General features: G+C 48.1%; 1 protein-coding gene across 1 annotated transcript in view; it reads right to left on the bottom strand.

Annotated features, from left to right (window-relative positions):
- Positions 1 to 9,209: 9,209 nt before the first annotated feature.
- The window catches only part of LOC132571150 (zinc finger protein 287-like), a 39,596-nt gene continuing 25,580 nt past the window's right edge, over positions 9,210 to 23,225 (bottom strand). Inside the window, exons 6-9 of the mRNA XM_060237825.1 lie at positions 21,583 to 21,969; positions 16,215 to 16,655; positions 14,387 to 15,013; positions 9,210 to 12,008 (exon numbers count right to left, since the gene is read on the bottom strand). Of these exons, the coding sequence (XP_060093808.1) occupies positions 11,335 to 12,008; positions 14,387 to 15,013; positions 16,215 to 16,655; positions 21,583 to 21,969 (2,129 nt within the window). The 3' untranslated portion in view covers positions 9,210 to 11,334. The remainder of the gene's footprint in view (positions 12,009 to 14,386; positions 15,014 to 16,214; positions 16,656 to 21,582; positions 21,970 to 23,225) is intronic.

Here is a 23,225-nt window from a genome sequence, read left to right on the forward strand (position 1 = left end):
CTGGCTTTCAAACATCTGATGTTCCTGTCTTGTGGCTCTCAAACATATGACATTTATTCTGTGTGACTCTTACATTAAGCAAATTTGGCCACCCCGATATAATCTGTAACCTCCACATCCCTGCCCTGATGATGGTAGAAAGTGCTACGGGGTCACCTTAAATTGCAGGTGACTTAAAGGTGACCCCGTAGGGGTTCCCAGGTAAGAGACAAACAGAGGTGGTTTGCCATTCTGTGTCTCTTCACAGCAACCCTGGACTTCCTTAAGGGTCTCCCATCTAGGTTCAACCCAGGACTTCCTTAAGGGTCTCCCATCTAGGTTCAAACCAGGGCTGACCCTGTTTAGCTTTGGAGAGCTGATGAGCTGAGGGTAGCCGGGGCCATCCAGGTTAGGAGGCTGGCACACACAGCAAGGGACCTAGTATATGAGCACTGCTCTTTGCAGATGGCAACCTTACAATTGGCAGCACCAGGGGTGGAATTCTAGCAGGAGCTCCTTTGCATATTAGGCCACATCTCCCTGATGTAGCCAATCCTCCAAGAGCTTACAAGGCTCTTTTTTGTAAGCTCTTGGAGGATTGGCTACATCAGGGGTGTGTGGCCTAATATGCAATGGAGCTCCTGCTAGAATTCCACCCCTGGGCAACATGGAAATCCCATTGGTGGGACCTAAGCTAGAGTGCCGTGTGAGAACCTACATGCGTTCTTATGTTTGGCTTCACCACTGTAATTTTACTGTCTTATTTTGTAATCTACTAATATTGTGTGAGTGTGATTTTAATGTTTTTGTTTTCACTTTTTAAAAAAGTGGAAAGTTTTTGCATTTTTTTCTATGTTGCTTTGAATATGTTTGTGGGGGGAGGATCCAGGGATGGAATTCTAGCAGGAGCTCCTTTGCATATAAGGCCACACACCCCTGATCTAGCCAATCCTCCGAGAGCTTCCAAGGCTCTTTTTTGTAAGGTCTTGGAGGATTGGCTACATCAGGGGTGTGTAGCCTAATATGCAAAGGAGCTCCTGCTAGAATTCCAGCCCTGGGAGGACCCACATGTACTTACAGAAGTGCCATCGAGTTTCAACCGATGCTTTTCCCTGCAGAGCCTTCCTTGGCGGTCTCCCATCCAAGCAGTGACCATGCCTAGCTTCTGAAATCTGACAAGATTGGGCTATACCATGCCACTTTCCTGATGGGGGGGAACTGTGGCTGGTTTTAGAAGTAAATAAACCTCTTCTTCACCCAAAGAGTGATTAACACATGGTGATTAACACACCACAGGAGGTGGTGGCAACTATAAGCATAGACAGCTTCAAGAGGGGATTGGATAAACATTTGGAGCAGAGATCCATCAGTGGCTATTGATAGAACTCTCTGTCTGGTGCAAGTGATACTCTGTATTCTTGGTGCTTGCGGGGGGGAACTGTGGGAGGGCTTCTAGTGTCCTGGCCCCCTGGTGGGCCTCCTGATGGCACCTGTATAACACAGTGTTGGAGTGGATGGGCCATTGGCCTGATCCAACATGGCTTCTCTTATGTTCTTAAACCTCCTTGGCCTGCCCAAATGCCCTTTGTGGAGGCAGTAGGCTATCTTATGGGCGTTTTTTTTGTAGCAGGAACTTCTTTGCATATTAGACCACATGTCTAAGAGCTCTGTAAGCTCTTGGAGGATTGGCTACCTTAGGGATATGTGGCCTAATATGGAAAGGAGCTCCTACAAAAAAAAAGCCTTGGTTATCTTTGATTTCTCTCATCTTAATTTTTGATGGAGACCTGCCCTGAGATTAAGATTCCTGCCAATGCTTGAGGAAATATTTATGAAACCAATAAAGATGGAAACTTTCGAGACACGCTGTTCATGCATGTGTGAAGGAAGTTGCTTTAGGTCTTTCTCTGTTTAATACCTCTGGCACTTACATATCTCTTTCTCTTCAAATCATAGTTTGGGAAAGGAGCCAAGACACTGTACTATGAATCTGCGAGTCCTGTGTTCAGATTCTGAATCTGCCATTTACTCAGAAGTGTTGTTAGAAGAAATGTCAGGGTGAAAATATTAACACTCTTCTAACAGCATTTATTACAAGAAAATTATAATAGGGTAGTGGTCTGAACTGGGGAAGCCCCGTGGTGCAGAATGGTAAAACTGCAGTACTGCAGTCTGAACTCTCTGCTCACGACCTGAGTTCGATCCCAGTGGAAGCTGGTTTCAGGTAGCCGGCTTGAGGTTGACTCAGCCTTCCATCCTTCTAAGGTCGGTAAAATTGAGTACCCAGCTTGCTGGGGGGCGGGAAGTGTAGATGACTGGGGAAGGCAATGGCAAACCACCCCGTAAAAAGTCTGTCATGAAAATGTGAAAGCAACGTCACCCCAGAGTCGGAAACGACTGGTGCTTGCACAGGGGACTACCTTTACCTTTTTTTTAGTGGTCTGAGGTGAGCCATTCTCTGTGGGGTATAAACAACACTGACCTACCATGCAAGGTCATTGTAAGGACAACTGCAAGATGTTATTTTAACTGTTGTTTGCTGCCCTGAGCCTATTAGGGGAGGGTGGGATAGAAATATTATATAAATACTATAAAATAAATAAATGAAGTGCTCGGAGCCCATGTTCCCTCTAAGCTGCAGAGTCTTGTGAGCAAAAATTCTGCTTTGTGAGCTACTGGCATTAAAGTTGTGAGCTACTGCATAAATTATTGTGCTCTGGGGTCATCCTTCCTGAGCCAAGACAAAAATGTGTGAGCTGGAGGCTAAAGATCTGTGAGCTAGCTCTCGTTAACTTAGAGGGAACACTGCTTTGAGCACACCATCAAGTACTGTAATAAACACAAAGGTCCGTTGCTGATGTTGAAATGATTTCCTGAAGTTGTGACCCAGTCTGACACACATTTACTTTGGAGATAAATTCTGGTGTATGAAAAGAGGCTTAGTCCCAGGTCGTGATGTAGTCACTTTGAAGCAAGTCACGTCTGGGTCTCAGCAACAGACCTCCAGTGTAAAACACACACCCCCTCCAAGTTGTCATGAGCTCTGTGCTGGGGAAAAGACAGGCAGCCACGACTGATAAACGGTGCTCACAGGACTCCTTCTCATGTGTACATGTAAATTCCTCAGGGGGCAGGGATTTTTCTTCCTCTCCTTTTGCCTTTGAAGCTATCCTGATGGGGCCAGTGAAGGAATGCTTGTTATGTGGCGGTCTGGGCTCCATGAAACCTCCACATGGAGTTTTAAAAGCTTTTACTGTCTCCTAGCTGAAGACAGGCAGGAAGCCAGTTGCTCCCAAGCATCAACCATCAACTCTTTGGAAATGCTAGTGGCCTTCCTGGTTGGAGACAATGAAATGGCCAGAGACCAGGGGGTGTGAGGGGCAAGATCAGGATCTCAAGTATGGTAACCATGGTGCCCACTGACACTTCCTAATGCCCACAATATAGTGGGGCTGTTCTCCTGCAAGGTTTCTGATTGGCTGTGCAGATTTTTTAAATAAACATTGCTTTGGCAGTAGCTCCCACAGCAGCTCAAGGGTCTTAACTGAAGGGAAGCTGCGGCAGCCATTTTGTGGCTGCCTCCGCTTTGTGTGGCAGCCATTTTGTGGCTGTGTCAGAATTCCAAATGTGCCCAACAAGGCTGGGGATCCCTGGCTAGCTTGTAGCTTCCTTGAGGTTTCAGTAAAGGATTCTTTGACCGACAAGGGGGCAATTAAATGGAAATGAAATCCCTTGGCACAAAGGAAAAGGGGTGCTTTCTGCAAGGTCCATTTTGGGGGAAGCGCTCTCACACCGGAGCTGCAGCAGGTGGCCACCATTATTATGTGGAGCAAACAAAGGGCAGGCTGACTTGAAGAGCAGGCCTTCGACTAAGATCAGCTAGCGCATGCACAAAGTGAGGGGCAGAGGGACTGCATGTCTCACACTCTTTGTATTCCTTGCTGAATCCATTGCTGTGCTGAGAGGGCACATAGGAATTTACTTTTAATAAATTCTTAACTATTTTGAGCGCTGGTAGCAGTTCTTCGTGCCTCATAAACCTCCACCGTTAAAATACGCAATTCTGGATGGGTGGCAGAGAAGGGAAGTGCTAAATTGCTAGTTTCCTGGGTGTGTGCAAATGTAGTGTGCCCTCCCTGTGGTAGCCCGTTGCTAGATATCACAAGATAAGACCTTTTTTTTTTTGGAGAGGCAGGGATGGGCGTGCAGAGCTGGGTCCCTGGGAGGCTGGGAAAAGTTTGGGATGAAGAGAGAGGGGGTGGGGAGAGAGAAACCTTGCCTCAGTCAAGGCTCCAGGTTAAGATGGGGCCTTTGAATGGCAACATGGAAAAGGGAAAGGAAGATGGAAAACATTGGCCTTCTCAATGGGTAGTTCCTAAAATGGCCAGTGGATGGCAGTGGTACCAAAAGAAGACTGCAGATTTATACCCCGCCCTTCCCTCTCAACTCAAGACAGTCAGAGCTAGGGTTGCCAATCCCCAGGTGGGGGCAGGGGATCCCCCGGTTTGGAGACCCTCCCCCCGCTTCAGGGTCATCAGAAAGCGGGGGGAGGGGAGGGAAATGTCTGCTGGGAACTCTATTATTCCCTATGGAGATTTATTCCCATAGAAAATCCTGGAGAATTGATCTGCGGGTATCTGTGGCTCTGGGGGGGGGGGCTGTTTTTTGGGTGTTTTGGGGCACCGAATTTTCAGTATAGCATCTAGTGCCTCTCCCCAAAATACCTCCCAAGTTTCAAAAAGATTGGATGAGGGGGTCCAATTCTATGAGCCCCAAAAGAAGATGCCCCTATCCTTCATTATTTCCTATGAAAGGAAGGAATTGAAAAGGTGTGCCGTCCCTTTAAATGTGATGACCAGAACTCCCTTTGGAGTTCATTGATGCTTGTCACAGCCTTGATCCTGGCTCCACCCCCAAAGTCTCCTGATATTTCTTGAATTGGACTTGGCAACCCTACTCAGAGCAGCTTACAATCTTCTATATCTTCTCCCCCCACAACAGACACCCGGTGAGCAGTGCTCCCTCTAAGCTGAGTTAGCGCGAGCTACCTCACAGATTTTTAGCCTCTGGCTCACATATTTTTTGTCTTAGCTCAGGAAAAATGACCCCAGAGCACAATAATTTATGCAGTAGCTCACAAAGTAGAATTTTTGCTCACAGGACCTGCAGCTTAGAGGGAACAGTGCCTGTGAGGTGGGTGGGGCTGGGAGAGCTCTCCCAGGAGCTGCCTTTTTCATTGACAACTCCTGCAATAGCTATGGCTGACCCAAGGCCATTCCAGCAGGTGCAAATGGAGGCGTGGGGAATTAAACCCAATTCTCCCAGATAAGAGTCCACACACTTAACCACTACACCAAACTGGCTCTCCACTCCCTGAAAAACCCTCAGAGGCTTGAGCATGACTCTGGGTGGAGCCTTCGGACACCCACTGGTGCCTAGATGCTTTGGAGGTCAGGGGGTTGCTCCCCAGGAGGCCCCTATTAAAAATTTTTATTATTATTTTATTCAATTTATATCCTGCTTTTTCTGCCAAGAAGGGCTCAGAGCGGCTTTCAACAACATATGCGGCAGAATTTACAATTTTGAAAACTATTATTTATTATTTCTCATATTTATACCCCGCCCTCCTCGCCGAAGCAGGCTCAGAGTTCTTGAGGAAGAACTGTGGCTTTGTACACAGAAGGTGTCTGTTTCAATCCCTAGCGTCTTGCATTTAATGCTCTCTAGGATTGGGAATTACTTGGGCTGCCAGCTCCATGTTGGGAAATATTTGGAGGGGGATCTGGGAGAAGGCAGGATTTAGTGAGGGGTTTCAGCAGGGTCCAATGCCCTAGAGTCCACTCTTCAAAGTAGCCATTTTCTCCAGGTGAGCTCATCTCTGTCAGCTGGAGATCAGTTGTGAACAGATCTTCAGGCCTGACCTGGAGATTGGCAACCCTAGGAATGATCTCTGCTTGAGACTCCAGAGAGCTAATCGGTAAAACCCACACAGAGCTAGTTGGGCCTAGTTTCGGGTCAGACAGCTTCAAATCCATTAATGAGATAACCGTACAATTTAGTGCATTTGGGTCTTAATGATTCCGTGGGCTCTGGGATAAAGTTCAAGAGGAGCCCCCAATATCACTGGCACTGCCATTGCTGCTCACAGGACAGTGGAACAACCCCCCTTCAGGGGCCAGCTTGGTGTAGTGGTTAAGTGCGCAGACTCTTATCTGGGAGAACTGGATTTGATTCCCCACTTGCAGCTGCTGGAATGGCCCTGGGTCAGCTGTAGTTCTCATAGTTGTCCTTGAAAGGGCAGCTGCTGCAAGAGCTCTCTCAGCCCCACCTACATCACAGGGTGTCTGTTGTGGGGGAAGAAAAGGAGATTGTGATGACTCTAAGATTCAGAGTATAGGGCGAGATATAAATCCAAAATCTTCTCCCTTAGCTTAAGCAAGGAGCAGCCCTGACTCCACGAAATGTGGGTGGTAGCTAATACCAAACCCAGACAACCTGCCTGATCCTCGAATGGGGCCCAGGCAGCTGCCTTGGTGGTCCATTGCTGAAGACTGCCTCTGCCCACCTTTCTTCTTCTAAGACGATCAGCGGCATACATGACTTTCTCTTACTCATCTTCACCATAACCCTTGGAGGTAGGACGCGGGAGGTGGTGGTGGCTACAAGCAGAGACAGCTTCAACGGGGGATTGGATAAACATCTGGAGCAAAGGTCTATCGGTGGTTATTAACTGCAAGGGTGGCCAAGCTTGCTTAACGTAAGAGCCAAACAGAATGTCAAATGTCTGAGAGGTGCAAGACAAGAAAGTCAAATGTTTGAGAGCTGCAAGACGTGAACGTCAGATGTCCGAGAGCCCTAAGACGTGAACATCAATGTTTGAGAGGAGTAGATGGGGGAGAGAGGTGGAAAGGAAGCAACTTTACCTTTAAATGCATTCTCCAAGCTGCCAGCCACGGGGCAGTGGGGGCGTCAAAAGCCATACAATATGTGCGCAAGAGCCACATGTGGCTCCCGAGCCAGTATGGCCACCCCTGGTATAGATGGAACAGTATGTCTGGTGCAGCGATGCTCTGTATTCTTGCTGCTTGGGAGAGGGCAACAGCAGGTGGGCTTCTGGAGTACTAGCCCTGCTCTGGTAAGACCTCACCTGGAGCATTGTGTTCAGTTTTGGTCACCACATTTTGAGGATATAGACAAGCTGGAACAGGTCCAAAGGAGGGCAACGAAGATGGTGAGGGGTCTGCAGACCAAGTCCTATGAGGACCTATGAGGCATGTTTAGCCTGGTGAGGAGGCCGCTGAGAGGTGATATGATCACCATCTTCAAGTACGTGAAGGGCTGTCATCTAGAGGAGGGTGTGGAATTGCTTTCTGGGGCTCCGGAAGGTAGGACCAGAACCAATGGGTTGAAATTAAATCAAGAGTTTCCGGCTCAACATTAGGAAGGACTTCCTGACCGTTAGAGCGATTCCTCAGTGGAACAGGCTTCCTCAGGAGGTGGTGGCCTCTCCTTCCTTGGAGGTTTTTAAACAGAGGCTAGATGGCCATTTGACAGCGATGAAAATCCTGTGAATTTGGGGTAGGTATTTGTGGGTTCCCTGCATTGTGCAGGGGGTTGGACTAGATGACCCTGGACATCCCTTCCAACTCTATGATTCTATGGCCCTGCTGGTGGACCTCCTGATGGCACCTGGGTTTGGCCACTGTGTCACACACAGATGGGGCACTGGCTGATCCAACATGGCTTCTCTTATGTTCTTAGACTGAGTTGGTAGGTGATGCGAAGGATCTCTGCCTGAGACCCTGGAGAACTGCTGCTAGTCCGAATAAACAGATCTGCTCCAACAGAAGGCAGTGTCAGGTGTTCATGTGAGTGACTTCCACGAGGTCACTCATCAAGTTTTACAGCAAGCAGGCATTTGAATGGATCGCTTCAGTCCAGCAGCAGTTTGACCATAACAAGGGCAACAAAAGACAATTGAATCCAGGCAGGAGACCATCTTGGGTGGACAAAAGGACTGGTGGAGGTGGAGGCTTCACCCATGCCTGAGGGAGGCTGGTAGGAGACATGTAGGCGAAGTCAGTGAAAGGTAATCAAGCCCACCATGCTCACTCTTGCTGTTAAGATAGCCATCATAAGGAAGGACAGAGAGAAGCAAGGTCTGCTGAGCTTGGCTTTTCCAGATCCTGTACTTTCATGCGGAAGCAGTAAGAACCTAAGAGAAGCCATGTTGGATCAGGCCAATGGCCCATCCAGTCCAACACTCTGTGTCACAGTGGACAAAAAACCTAGGTGCCATCAGGAGGTCCATCAGTGGGACCAGGACACTAGAAGTCCTCCCACTGTGCCCCCCCCAAGTACCAAGAATACAGAGCATCACTGCTCCAGACAAGAGAGTTCCATCTATACCCTATGGCTAATAGCCACTGATGGACCTCTGCTCTATATAGTACCTTCTCCTGCGGATTCTAGGCCTAGTGGTCTGGGGACAAAGAGTCCTTGGTAAGCACCAAAGGAAGCCTCTTCTCTAGCAAAATTGGGTTACCAGAGTTCTGTTAGAATCCTTTGATAAGGAAAGCTTTTCTCCCTACCTCAGGAAGGACCTCCTAGCCTGAAGGAGCCATCATGCCCACACAGTAGAGATTGTACTTACTGACACATTCTCTGGAACCAAGCCATCTGCACATTTTTAAAAAGAACACCTAACCACAAAGTTCCGTGCAGATGCTGGATGCCAGGAAGACGGGAGATTGGGAGTAGAGAACAAAGAACTCCCTAAGGAATTGCCCCATCCTGAGAGAAATGGGTTTAAGCCAATGAGATACCGCATATTGCCAGAAGCGAGAACTTTGTAGCCAATCAACTGAATTTCCTTTGTTTACAGGAAGGTATAAAATGATTATGTTTTGTAAAGGAAGGTCGGAGGAGAACGGGGTGTATGGTTTGTTTTCTCCTCCCATTAATGTAAAAACAATAAAAGAAATCTGCACATCATCTCTTCTGCGCCTCTGTCATTTGGGAAGTCTTTTGTTTGGGAAGAGGACTTTGTCTATGTGCAACATGTGGCAGTGAATTCCATGGGTTAGTTACCCTTTTGGTGAAGGACTTCCTTTTATAACGTCCATAGAATTCAAAGCCATTGACTCAAGCCGGACAACATCCATGCATCCTTAAAGCCAAGTTTCCAAAATATTACAAAAACACTTTTTAAAAAGGCACATAACTCCAAGTGATTGTAAAACACCTATTTATTGATTAAAACTAAACCAACCATGCCAGATTTTATTACAAGCAACAGGTCTGTGTGGCTCAATGAGTGTAAAAAAGAAAAAAAGAAAAAAAAAGGATCATCCTAGCATGTACACCTCGGTCTACTAAGGACTATATATAGCTTCTCATCTGGCCCTGATCCTGCGCTTTCCACGGCACCTTGAAACACAGGAATTACTCAGGCAAAAGCTTTTCCCACCGTCCCTGAATTATTCCTAACAGTATCTAAAACGCACTACGATCACAAACACCTAAAAAAAAAAAAAACCAAGAAGGCTCACAGTATTTTTTTTTTTAAAAAAGAAAACTACCTAATAAAAGGAAAAAAGGGGAAGTCGAGAGATCAGGAAGGTCAAAAAAGTACCAAAGGGAATCAAGTTCTGAGAACGTGGAAGTTTCACATTGGGGTTTTCAACCAAGGAGGGGGGGGGAACTTCCTGGTCTGCTCTTGAACACCAACAGCAGGGATTTTTTTGTACCAGGAACTCCTTTGCCTATTAGGCCGCACCCCCCCGATGTAGCCAATCCTCCAAGAGCTTACAGTAGGCCCTGTAAGAAGAGCCCTGTAAGTTTTTGGAGGATTGGCTACATCATGGGGGTGCAGCCTCATATGCAAAGGAGTTCCTTCTACCCAAAAAAAAAAGCCCCGGCTAACAGTACCTTGCAGAAGTGTATTGGCAACTTCGTTCACAATATGGGAGACAGGCATTCTGTCCCGATGCCTGTTGACCTTACAGGCACAGGAAGGCCAGCCAAAAGACACAGGTAACTACTGCAACTGCTTAACAGCAACCCTGCCACACACACCCTCCCCCCGGAGAGTGCTGCAGATAGGGATGAGGAGAAAAGGTTGTCTCCCTAATCCCCTTTTAGAATAAAACAAATGCTGAATACGCCTCACCAGGGTTTTTTTTTTTTGTAGCAGGAACTCCTTTGCATATTAGGCTCCACACCCCTGACGTAGCCAATCCTCCAGGAGGCCCTGTACTAAGAGCCCTGCAAGCTCATGGAGGATTGGCTACATCAGGGGTGTGGGGCCTAATATGCAAAAGAGTTCCTGCTACAAAAGAAGCCCTGCGTCTCGCCCATGGAAGCTGGAAGGCTGGGTCTTACCATCTTTCATGAGAAGTCTGCAAAGGGGGTCTCCATAGAAGCTTTATAATGTAACAGTTGATTCTGCTCCCTACCATTTTATGGGGCAGCATGTACAGACCAGACTAATATCCCTGTTTTAACTAGGTGCGCAGGGGCCAAATTGGGGTGGGGGGGAAGGATTGTGCACCTATGATTAGAATCCACATGGCCCGGGGGGCAGGGCCTTATTGTGATCCATAAGATTCCTCTCTCAAATTGATTCCCTGGTGTGTCGTGGGTTGCAGTTCCCGAGCATCTTCCCTGAGCCGTAACTCTTCAGGTCCAAGGGCCTCCCTTTTGACCATAACCACAGCTTCTCCTTCCCCATGAATTCCCTGATGTCTAAGAACTCTTCCTCCTGACAGAAGAACTCCATGTTAAAAAGAAGCCAAATGTGAATAATGTATTAGGGTGTTTACTGGGGGGGGGGGGATGTCTGTGTCAAAGGTTGGCATTCAAACAAAAGCAAATGCAAAATTTGTCACATGTGCCCTCTCCCTCCCGGCAAAGGGATAATGATGAAGCTGAGGTAAATGCAGGCTGTGATGTTCGCTATCTCCCCATCTATTGACAATTTAAGGGTTCTGGCGTCCGCTGACTGAGGGAGCTTTCCTTAGGTTATCAGCTCAGCTGTTGAAGCACTACGGAATCTTCAGGAAAATGCCAACTTCTCAGAAGTGGAAACAATCCCGCCCCCCCCCCTAAAAAAAAAACACACAAAAACCCACTCTGTCAGCACACAAGACTTAGGGATGATGGGATTTTGGTAGAAGAGTTTATCGAAGAACAGAACAGGCGACGCCATTGAAGCACCGCTCAAGCGTTCCTGACGGTGGGAGAGCCCACACGGGTTTTGGAAACTCCGCAAATTCAGAAGCGGACGGGGCGCCGAGGCAGTTATTACAACACATGCAAACGTCTTTGTGAGTCCACTCTGTCCTCGGCTCGCTCCTATTGCTTCTTCCCTCCGTGCTTCTGCTGGTGTCTGATCCAAATGTCTTTCTGGCCAAAACCTTGCCCGCACTCCTCACACTCGTAAGGGTGCTGCCCCGTGTGGCTCTTCTGGTGCCTGAACAGCTGCTCCCGCTCGCTGAACCGCCTGCCGCACTGCAAGCATTTGTACGCACAGGTGGAGCCGTGGGATTTCAGGTGGACCATCAAGCCGTCTTTCCGAAAGAAGGACTTGTCGCACTCGGGGCACTGATAGGCTTTCACGCCGGTGTGGATCTTCTTGTGGCGGTACATCTTCGCCTTCCAAGCAAAGCGTCTCCCGCAATCGTCGCATTCGTACGGCTTGGCTCCCGTGTGGCTGTTTTCGTGGTCAGTGAGGTGACATTTTATTGCAAATGACTTGTTGCAGTATTTGCACTGATGCTTCTTTTTGGCACGGGCCTTCTCAGCAGCTGCGAGTCCGGAAGCGTAATGATACGCCGCCCCGTTTCCCTTTGCGTTACCCGCTGCCGGTTTCTTACCGGGCTGGTTCTTGGACTTCCAGCCTCCGTCATTAATCACGACGGTCACAGAAGCGACCCCGGGGGTTATTTCCGCAGACGTGCCGCCCATCCTCTTCAGAGTGGCTCTTGCCTGTGTTGAATTCTCTACCATCTTGTTCGACTTCCTGTTGCCTGAGGGGGGGGGGGGATACAGAGAAGTAAACATGAGATCCCGCCGCAGTGAAGGAACAAACAGAAACACAAGAGAAATGTAAGCCAGCTGGGCCTCCAAGCCCTGAATGGTCCATTGACACCTCTTCAGAAACTGGTTTTATCAGGCAATGCCAATGTATTCAGGCATTCTCTAATCTAATGCAGTAGGCACAGGGGTGGCCAAACTGTGGCTCTTTCATGCATAGTGTGGCTTTCGAAGCCCACCCCACCCCACCCCTTCAGCTGGCTTGGAGAAGCCATTAAATCACTCCTCCAAGCCAAGCCAGCTGGTGGAAATACATTTAAAGTTAAAATTGCTTTCTTTCCACCTCTCCTTCCCCATCTATTTTCCTTCCTTCCTTCTCTCAAACATCTGATGTTAATTCTATGTGGCTCTTACATTAAGCAAGTCTGGCCACCCCTGCTATAGCAGGAACAAATATTGAAGAGGAAGATCTACACTTGGCTTCTTCATTCCATAATGTTGCCTTTCCAATGTGTTTGCTAGATTCCTAGAGACAGGATACGTTTCCAAAGATTCAGTTATGGGTACAGAAAGTTAGACAAGCTTACATTAGGGGGGGGGGCTTGGGGGGGGTAAGGGAGAAAAAACCTGATTGCAATTCAAAACTGTGGACTGTGGAATTGCTTAATTAATCAAACTGAAGTCTAAGACATTAATGTTGGCCGTTATCTCTGAAAAGGACACAGTGTCTCAGGAAGCCAAAGACACTGAGATGGGCTAACAGGCAGTACTCCCTCTAAGCTGTGGAGTCTTGTGAGCAAAAATTCTACTTTGTGAGCTACTGGCATTAAAGCCGTGAGCTACTACATAAGTTAGTTCGCTCTGGGGCCCTATTTCCTGAGCTAAGACAAAAATGTGTGCATTTGAGACTAAAAAACTGTGATCTAGCTCACACTAACTCAGCTTAGAGGGAATACTGCTTACAGGCAACTGGGGTATGGCAAGCTGAGAAAGAAAGAACAGAGTCCCCAAAGGACTCCCCAGTCTGTTTTGGCCACAGATGTCTCCACCAGAAGGAGAGAAGAGATTGGATTTATATCCTGACTCTACACTTGGGAGTCTCAGAACGGCTTACAATCTCCTTTCCCTTTCCCAGAACAGCTACCCTGTGAGGAAGGCGGGGCTGAGCTCTTGCAGAAACCGCTCAAGAGGATCACTTCCGACAGAACTTGCGACTGACCCAAGGTTACGCCAGCAGCTGCACGTGGAGTAAGGAATCAAACCCAATTCTGCCAAATTAGAGTCTGCGTTCTTAACCACTACACCAAACTGGCTCTCACGAGGAATGGGATGAGCTTAAATCCCTTTCCTTTTTCTTCTGGAGCCCCAAAGATACCTGTGGAGGTGGAAAAAACCTAGAGAACTGCTAGTGGTACACCAAAACCAGCTAACAAAAAAAAAAAAGATACAAAACCTCTGATTGAATGGAAAAAAGAGGGGTGGGGGAAGTACTAAGTACCAGAAGTCTAATAATATTTGTGTAGAAGGTGTTAAATGTGTGTATAGTGACCACATTACAGTTGTTAAAATTGCAAAAATATGAAAACCAGTTGTACTTACAAAATTATGAAGACATTAACATATGTAACAATAGTAATGATTAAGATCACAGTAATAAGTATTCTTTTCAAAATCAGCAATTACATACATTCACAATTGCAGTAACGTGTGCCAAAATCTTTGCAATTGAAAAAAACAGCTGTGGAATGGTGGTGTTAAGAAATAAACAAGTTGAAGGAGGACCCACAAGAGAGACGGGATTGCCAGCTATTCTCCTGTTTCAGTATAAATCTTCATCAGTTGTAGGAAATCTTTTACAATCAATTTGGAAAAGCAAGATTTTCCAAAACAAACAGTGTACAGTGCAAACACAAAGACTTCCATCTCCATTAGTCACATAACCTTGCATTGGGAAGTCTGAAGGTCTGTTATTAACAATACTGAATAATGAATAATAAATACTAGCCGCATTAAGGCAGACCAAGATTTTCAAACGTATGCAAATTAAAATAATATACCCAAGGCTCAAAAAACCTGATACCTACACAGTGCAACATAGTACAACAAGCCTGTGAAAAAACATTAAAAAACAACCCATCAGCTCAATGAATTCATTGTAACAGAAAAAAACCAGCAAAACTCTTTAACTATTTTATGTACTTTTAATACCGTCTACACAAACAATATCAGACTTCTGGTACTTTGTACCCCCCCCCTTCCCACCTTTTTTTGCGGGGGAGGGGGTAAGAGACCAAAACTAGTCATCAAATTTTTGCAGAAAAGAAAAGTGTGTCAAGTCTTCATTTCACCACCCAACAGCCCACTCACTAACCTGCATCTGGTGTGTTATTTAAGAGCCCATGGAGTTTCCGGTGCCTGGAGAGATTCGAACTCCACGTAAAGCCTTGCCCGCACTCCTCGCATACAAAGCGCTTCTCCCTCTCTGGGCAACTCCGCTTTCCTTTCCCAAGGCCAGCTAATTTATGAGTTCTTTTCCGGCCTCTGGGATTTACCTCCCCTTTGCGGGCTGTGACGCTCTTCGCCAGGCCTTTGCCGTTGCTGGGATTGCTGCCGCACATGTCCTTTCTCTGATGGAAAAGAAGGGCCGAATTCTGGGTGAAGGTTTTGCCACACTCCAGGCACTTGTACGGCCTCTCCCTTGTGTGGACTCTCATGTGCCTCAGCAAGTCGGATAAGTAATAGGCTCTGTGCCCGCAGACGGTACACTTGTGTTTTCTTTCCTTTTGGCTGTATTTGCTTTTCTTTGCGATGGCGGCCATTTTCAGACACTGAGCGGACATGCCCTGACGCCTCCCTGCCCGCATCCTTGGATGGGGCTTTGAGGCGGCCCTGATTTTACAATCCTCAGTGCTGTCAGAGGCAGCGTCTTGGGAGTCTTCTGGCAACGCCCCGCCCTTCTGAAAATTCCTCTCCACACTGTGGATCAACTCTTCTTCATCTGCAAGGATAGAAGGGGAAAGAGTTCAGACATGTGGCCAGTTTGGTATAGTGGTTAAGTGCGTGGATTCTTATCTGGGAAGAACCGAATTTGATTCCTCACTCCTCCACTTGCAGCTGCTGGAATGGCCTTGGGTCAGTCATAGCTCTCGCAGGAGTTGTCCTTGAAAGGGCAGCTTCTGTTAGAGCTCCCTAAGCCTCACCTACCTCATAGGGTGTTTGTTGTGGGGGAGGAAGGTAAAGGAAATTGTGAGCCGCATTGAGACTCAGAGAGAAAGGCAGGGTATAAATCTACAGTCGTCATCTTCTCATACACACACACACACAAAGCTGCCTTACTCTGAATCAGACCACGAAGATTATTGTGTATTCAGACGGGCAGTGGCTCTCCAGGGTCTCAGGGAGAAGTCTTTCACGTTACCTACTCCCTCGGTCTTTTAATTGGGGGGATGCTAGGGATTTGAACCTATGACCTTCTGCATCCCCTATGGATGCTCTGCCACTGAGCTACAGCCCCCTCCTCTCCTCTTCAACCGCTAAACTGAAACCCAAGAGATGATGTGCAGACAAGCACCAAGGCTTTTTTTTTTTTGGGGGGGGGGGGGAGAAGACCTCCTTTACATATTAGGCCACACCTGTCTTATATAGCCAATCCTCCCAGAGCTTACAGGGTTCTTCTTACAGGGCCTACTGTAAGCTCTTGGAGGATTGGCTACATCAGGGTGTGTGGCCTAATCTGCAAATGAGATCATGCTACAAAAAAAGCCCTGATAAGCACATATTGTAGAAGATGATGATATTGCATTTATATCCCGCCCTCCACTGAATCTCAGAGTGGCTCACAATCTCCTTTATCTTCTTCCCCCTCAACAGACACCCTATGAGGTGGGTGGGGCTGAGAGAGCTCTCACAGCAGCTGCCCTTTCAAGAACAACCTCTGCCAGAGCTATGGCTGACCCAAGGCCATTCCAGCAGGTGCAAGTGGAGGAGTGGGGAATCAAACCCGGTTCTCCCAGATAAGAGTCTGCACACTTAACCACTACACCAAACTGAATGAAAGGAAGAGAACACAAACTGCAATTCTTGGTCCAAAAAGCTTACATCTCTACCCCCTGTGGTAAAAAAAAATGATACAGAATGCCTACCCCTTCCAAACTGGAGGACAGAAAGTCATTCACTGGACTATTCTACAACATACCCACCTTCCAGTATTACGTCACATTCTGCCAGACCGGGGCTAGGAGCAGGCTCCTTTGGGCAGCACCTGTGGCTTCTCTTGTGCTCCGAAAGGTTTGACGCCCACCGGAATGTTTTCCCGCAATCGTAGCATTCGTAGGGTTTCTCTCCACTGTGGACTCGTGTGTGGAGAAGCATGTTCGACAGCCTCAGGAACTTGCGCCCACATTCCAAGCATGGGAACCTCTTCTTTCTTGTATAGCCTGTTGGTCTTTTTATGGAAAAAGTACTTTTGTTGGGCGGGACAGACTCCTCCTCCTGTCCCCCATCTTGATGCTCGCTGGGCTGCGCCGTGAATGCGGATCTCAGCTCGTAAGCCTGGCCCCCTGAGCTCTCTTCTGGCCACGTGCCGTACTGATCTTCCGATTTGATGTCTTCCTCTTTTATTTCACACGGTTGTTCATTGCCTGCAGAGGACGGTAAAGGAATAAATGACAACTTTGCAAGCCTATCGGAGAAGGGGGTGGGGTTGGCCCAGTGTAAATAACAAAAATACAGCAAAATGCATTAAAAATCACTAGTTAAAATCAATAACTTGGTTTAAAACTGATGGTAGGTAGAAGAGAAGAGCCCCGTGGCGCAGAGTGGTAAAGCCGCAGACCTGAGTTCGATCCCAGCAGAAGCTCATTCAGGTAGCCGGCTCCAGGTTGACTCAGCCTTCCATCCTTCCGAGGTTGGTAAAATGAATAACCAGCTTGCTGGGGGGAAAGTGTAGATGACTGGGGAAGGCAATGGCAAACCACCCCGCAAAAAGTCTGCCATGGAAACGTGAAAGCAACATCACCCCAGAGTCAGAAACGACTGGTGCTTTAACAGGTGACTACCTTTACCTTTTTTTAGGTAGAAGAACATCAAAACATAAGATCAGACCAGGGGGTTTATCTAGTCCAGCGTCCTATCTCTCACAGCAGTTAATCAGTTCCTCTGGAGTGACGCCCAACAGGCCGCAGAGGCCGAGGACTTCTGATGTTGCCTCCTGGCACTGGGATTCGGAGATCTAGTGCCTCTGAATATGGAGGTTTTAATCAGCTTATCAGAACCAGAAATCCAAGTCTTAAGGTCTGGAAACCCATTTTTATTAAGATCCTGTGAACTTTAGAAGCTAAGGGGTGTGTGTGTATGCATATACACACATACATACATATACACTGGTATGTATTTATTGACAAACTGGACTTTATCTTAAATGCTAAATAATATGTTCTACAAGATTATACATACTATAGTACTTTAAGCACAGTACAATTTTGTTATGTGTGCAATTAATCTACTTGATACTACTTTCAACAGAGTTCTGTACAACCTGGAATTTTCAGTAAACTTATATGTTTAAAAAAATCTTCCTGCTGGGGTGGCAGCGTTTTTTTTTAAAATCTATATAGCCAATCAAAATATCTAATGGCCAGTAGCCCCATTTGGTTCTGCCCACTTCCTAAAAACACTTTGTGGACACCAAGAAAGGTGTCAAGGCCACCATGGCACCCACACACACAATTTTAGAAAATTAGTCTTCACTCTGTGGGTCGTATAGAGCCACATTCACAATGCCCATCAACCGTAAGAATCTCATGACTACTGCACATCCTAGCATACCAGCCCAGTAGAAGAAAAAAGAAGACTGCATTTCTACCCCAGCACTCCTCTTGGGAGCCTCAGAGCAGCCTACAATCCCCTTCCTTTCCCCTCTCCATAGCAGACACCTTGTGAGGTAGGTGGAGCCAAGTGAGCTCTTTAGAGCAGAGGCTCCCAACCTTTTTTATCCCAGGGACTGGCCCCAGAGCCAGCGGCCGCTCCCCCCCCCCCCTCATGGTGCCTCTTCGCCCTCCGTGGCACCGCCTCCCCCATTTCCTCCTCCCTCCTCTGCCCCGCCCCCCACAGCCTTGCCGTCCGTCCCCGTGCAGTCTCACTGCCTCCTGTTTTTACTACTTTTAAGGCCAGGGAAGGTGACGTGCCTTCCAGATTGACCTCCCCTGTCCCCGATCAGCTGATCCAAACGGCCGGGAAAACTACGGCTTAGCCAGTTGCTTGCTGCTGCCGCTGTTTTCCCCTCTTATTGGATCAGATGATAAGCAGGGGGCGGGAGAGGTCGGCCTGGAAAGTGCTTCATGGCAACTTCCCCAGCCTTAAAGTGGGGGACAGCGAGGCTGTGCACAGGGGGGACGGCGAGGCTTAAACGGGGGACAGCAAGGCTGCGCGGGGGGATGAGCTTCTTTAGCAAGGCAGTGGTCATTTTGGAGGTGTGCTATCATGTTGAAATACTGCCCTGCAGCCCAGTCTCCAAAGGGAGGGGATCATGCTCTACTTCAGTATGTCACAGTACATGTTGGCATTCATGGTTCCCTCAATGAACTGTAGCTGCCCATTGCCGGCAGCACTCATGCAGCCCCAGACCATGACACTGCTACAGAGACTGAAGGGGTGGGGTCAGCCTGTCAGTGCTCAGACCATACGCAGCACCAAATTGGTCTGCAGGGCTGTCGTCCCAGAAGGAAGCCTCTTCTAAAGATGCACAAGAAAGCCCACAAATGGTTTGCTGCAGACAAGCAGACTAAGGACATGGATTTCTGGAGCCATGTCCTGTGGTCCGATGAGACCAAGATAAACTTATTTGGTTCAGATGGTGTCAAGTGTGTGTGGCAGCAACCAGGTGAGGAGTACAAAGACGAGTGTGTCTTGCCTACAGTCAAGCATGGTGGTGGGAATGTCATGGTCTGGGACTGCATGAGTGCTGCCGGCACTGGGGAGCTACGGTTCATTGAAGGAACCATGAATTCCAACATGTACTGTGACATACTGAAGCAGAGCATGATCCCCTCCCTTTGGAGACTGGGCCGCAGGGCAGTATTCCAACATGATAACGACCCCAAACACACCTCCAAAATGACCACAGCCTTGCTAAAAAAGCTGAGGGTAAAGGTGATGGACTGGCCAAGCATGTCTCCAGACCTAAACCCTATTGAGCATCTGTGGGGCATCCTGAAACGGAAGGTGGAGGTGCACAAGGTCTCTAACATCCACCAGCTCCATGACGTCGTCATGGAGGAGTGGAAAAGGACTCCAGTGGCAGCCTGAGAAGCTCTGGTGAACTCTATGCCCAAGAGGGTTAAGGCAGTGCTGGAAAATAATGGTGGCCACACAAAATATTGAAACTTTGGGCCCCATTTGGACATTATCACTTAGGGGTGTACTCACTTTTGTTACCAGCAGTTTAGACATTAATGGCTGTGTGTTGCGTAATTTTCAGGGGACAGCACATTTACACTGCTTTACAAGCTGTAGACTCAGTACTTTACATTGTAGCCAGACGTCATTTCTTCAGTGTTGTCACATGAAAAGACATACTTAAATATTTACAAAATGTGAGGGTGTGTACTCACTTCTGTGACATACTGTAGCTCACTGTTTTTTAGCCTCCAGCTCACACATTTTTGTCTTCACGCAGGAAAAATGGCTCCAGAGCAAACTAATCTCTGCAAGACGGGGACAAAGGGTGGCAATCGGGGAGCAAACTGTCCCAGAGGCGCACACTAGACTGTGGGGTGCCCCAGGGAGCAGTTCTCTCCCCGATGTTATTTAACATCTACATGTGCCCCCTTGCTCAGATTGCCCGGAGGTTTGGGCTTGGTTGTCATCAATATGCAGATGACACCCAGCTCTATCTGCTAATGGATGACCGGCCTGACTGCGTCCCAGGGAATCTGGACCAGGCACTGCAGGCCGTGGCAACCTGGCTTAGGCTGAGTGGGCTGAAGCTGAACCCGATGAAGACAGAGGTCCTTTGCGTGGGCTGCAGCGCTCTAGGAAGGGAAATATCTCTCCTGGTTTTTGACAGTGCACCGCTGAAAGCGGTGCACCAAGTCAAGAGCCTGGGAGTTCTACTGGAGCCTTCATTATCAATGGAGGCCCAGGTAGCAGCCACTGCCAAGTCGGCGTTTTTTCATCTGAAGCGGGCAAGGCAGTTGACCCCTTTCCTGGAGTGTCGGGACCTAGCAACAGTGATTCATGCGACGGTCACCTCAAGATTGGACTACTGTAATGCCCTCTACATGGGGCTGCCTTTGTGTCGAACCTGGAAGCTGCAGCTGGTGCAGAACGCGGCGGCTAGGCTGTTACTAGGACTCCCAAAGTGGGAGCATATATAGCCAGGGCTGCGCAAACTGCACTGGCTGCCAGTTACATACCGGGTTCGCTACAAAGTGCTGGTTATTATCTTTAAAGCCCTATATGGTCGAGGACCTGCCTACCTGAGGGACCATCTTTCCCCATATGAGCCCCAGAGAGCACTGAGGTCAGCAGGGAAGAACAAGCTGACTATCCCCGGGCCAAAGGAGGCGAAATTGCAGAACACCCGCGCACGGGCCTTCTCCATTGCAGCTCCATGCCTATGGAACCAGCTCCTGGAAGAGGTGCGGGCCCCGCGGAGTCTTGACCAATTCCGCAGGGCCTGCAAGACCATCCTTTTTAGGCTGGCCTTTGCAGACTGCTGATTAAGGATCACCGAACTGATGGATCCGCCAAAGTGACTTTTGTCTCAGTGATCTTCGCCATCATGCAAACAGACAGAATAGCGCCAGGAACACCACTGTTACTGTTAAATTATGTCGACTGTAAATTAGAATGGTTTTTAAGATAATGCTGATTTTAAAATTATTGTATAACTTTTGTATGAATATGTTGTTAGCCGCCCTGAGCCTGCCTGGGCGGGGAGGGCGGGATATAAATAAAATTTATTATTATTATTATTTAAGAGCTCCCAACTTTAATGTCAGTAGCTCACGAAGTAGAATTTTTGCTCACAAGACTCCACAGCTCAGAGGGAGCATTGGAAGAACCATGTTCAGAAGAGCTGCAGAAGGTCACTGAGCAAGCGTCAGTTACCTAGAGGGCCACGAGGAATTAAAGTCAAGCTAGTTCAATGCAAATGAAGGGGTGGAACCAGGGTTTTTTTGTAGCAGGAACTCCTTTGCCTATTAGGCCACACCCCCCTGATGTAGCCAATCCTCCAAGAGCTTACCGAGCTCTTAGTACAGGACGTACTGCAAGCTCCAGGAGGATTGGCTACATCCGGGTGTGTGGCCTAATATGCAAAGGAGTTCCTGCTAAAAAAAAAGCCCTGGGTGAACAATGGAGACGGAGCCAACGGCTTTTCCCACTTGAATGTCACAGAAGGAAAAATGGGCAAAACCCACCCACTCTCCCCTTTTATTTCTTTGCTCGCTTTCAAATCTGTTGCCGTACAGCTTGGGAGGCACCTGGCTGATCTCTAACAAAAAGCAACACTTCTGCAGACCTAATGAGCTAGGTCAAGGACCTGCACCGACCCATTTCACCCACCTGTGTCCATCCCCTGGTGGTCTTCAGGAGTGGCACTGAAAGCAGGTCTCTTCACGTGACATTTCCGCCGGTGGGCCAAGAAATTCGATGACCATCTGAAAGCCCTCTGACATTTCTCGCACTCGTAGGGTTTTTCGCCTGTATGAATCCTCATGTGCTGAATGAGGTCTGATATCTTTGTGCATTTTCGCCCACACTCTTTGCACACGTGCTTCTTCACTTTTGGACCTGTGGAGGCTTCTGGGGGGTCCACTTCAGGCTTCCTGGGACGCAGCCTGGAGGAGGCGGGCGTCACCTTGCAAGCCCTGGGGGCCTGCGAAAAGTTAGCTGGGGATTTCCCTAGCAATGCTGCGAGCCCATCTTTTGATTCAATCCTGTCTTCGATGGCTGCAGGGACGGAGAATTGAGAGATGGAAGGTTAATTCATAGGTCAGGTCCATAAACGGCTTATTAGCCGCAATGATTTAGTGCAGGGGCCCCCAACCCCTAGTCCGTGGCCTGTTAGCAACTGGGTCGTAAGTTGTATAGTTATTTTATTATATATTACAACGTAAGAAAAAGAAGAAAATAATGACATTGGATTTATATCCCATCCTCCACTCTGAATCTCAGAGTGACTTACTATCTTCTTTATCTTCCTCCTCTACAACACACACCCTGTAAGGTCGGTGGAGCTGAGAAAGCTCTGAGAGAAGCCATGGCTGAACCAAGGCCATTCAAGCAGCTGCAAGTGGAGGCGTGGGGAATCAAACCTGAATCTGCACACTTAACCATTACACCAAACTAGTAGTAATAAAGTGCACAATTGTACCGCTGATTTAGTGGAACCTCAACATTCAGATAAAGTAACTACGTAACGGTTCTTGGGGGGGGGGACTACAGAGGAAGGGTTTTGGCCTTTGACCTCTGCTTGCAGGTGGGAATCTGATTTGCCAGAAGGTGATGAACTAGATCAGCTTCCCTCAACCTTCTCTGAGCCTGTAGGCACATTCAGAATTCTGACGAGAGGAGCAGTCACAAAATGGTCGCCTCGGGAGGCAGAGCCAGCCACAAAATGGCCGCTACAGCTCATTTCAGTAAACCCCTGAGATCCTTGTGCTGTGGCAGCACCTGCTGCCAAGATGATTAGGGGGTTGGATGCACTTTTCCTATGAGGAAAGGCTGAAGAGCCTGGGACTTTCCAGTTCAGAAAAGAGATGACCGAGGGGGAGGGGACATTACAGAGGTTTCTAATGTTATGCACGGGGTGGAGAGGGTTAAAGAGAATTTCTCTCACTCCCACCCCCCTCAAGGTACTAGAATTGAAGGGCATCCGACAAAGCTGACGGGCAGTGGGTTCAGGTCAGACAAACGGAAATACTGCTTTACAGAGTGATTAAGATGTGGAATTTGCTGCCAGAGGATGTATAGATGGCCTTTATTAACAGCTTTCAAAGGGGGATTAGATAAGATTCGTGAAGGAGAATTCTATCAGTGGCTACTAGGCATGCTGACTGAGGGAAACCTCCACATTCAGAGGCTTCTGAATCCCAGAGCAGGAGGCAAAACGAAGGGAAGGCCTTGGCCTCTATGCCCTTTTGTTGGCCGTCCAGAGGAACCGGTGGGCCACTGTGTGACTTAATGGGCCACTGGCCTCATCCCGC

The sequence above is a fragment of the Heteronotia binoei genome, chromosome 5, assembly GCF_032191835.1.
Source record: "Heteronotia binoei isolate CCM8104 ecotype False Entrance Well chromosome 5, APGP_CSIRO_Hbin_v1, whole genome shotgun sequence".
NCBI classification, from domain to species: Eukaryota; Metazoa; Chordata; class Lepidosauria; order Squamata; family Gekkonidae; genus Heteronotia; species Heteronotia binoei.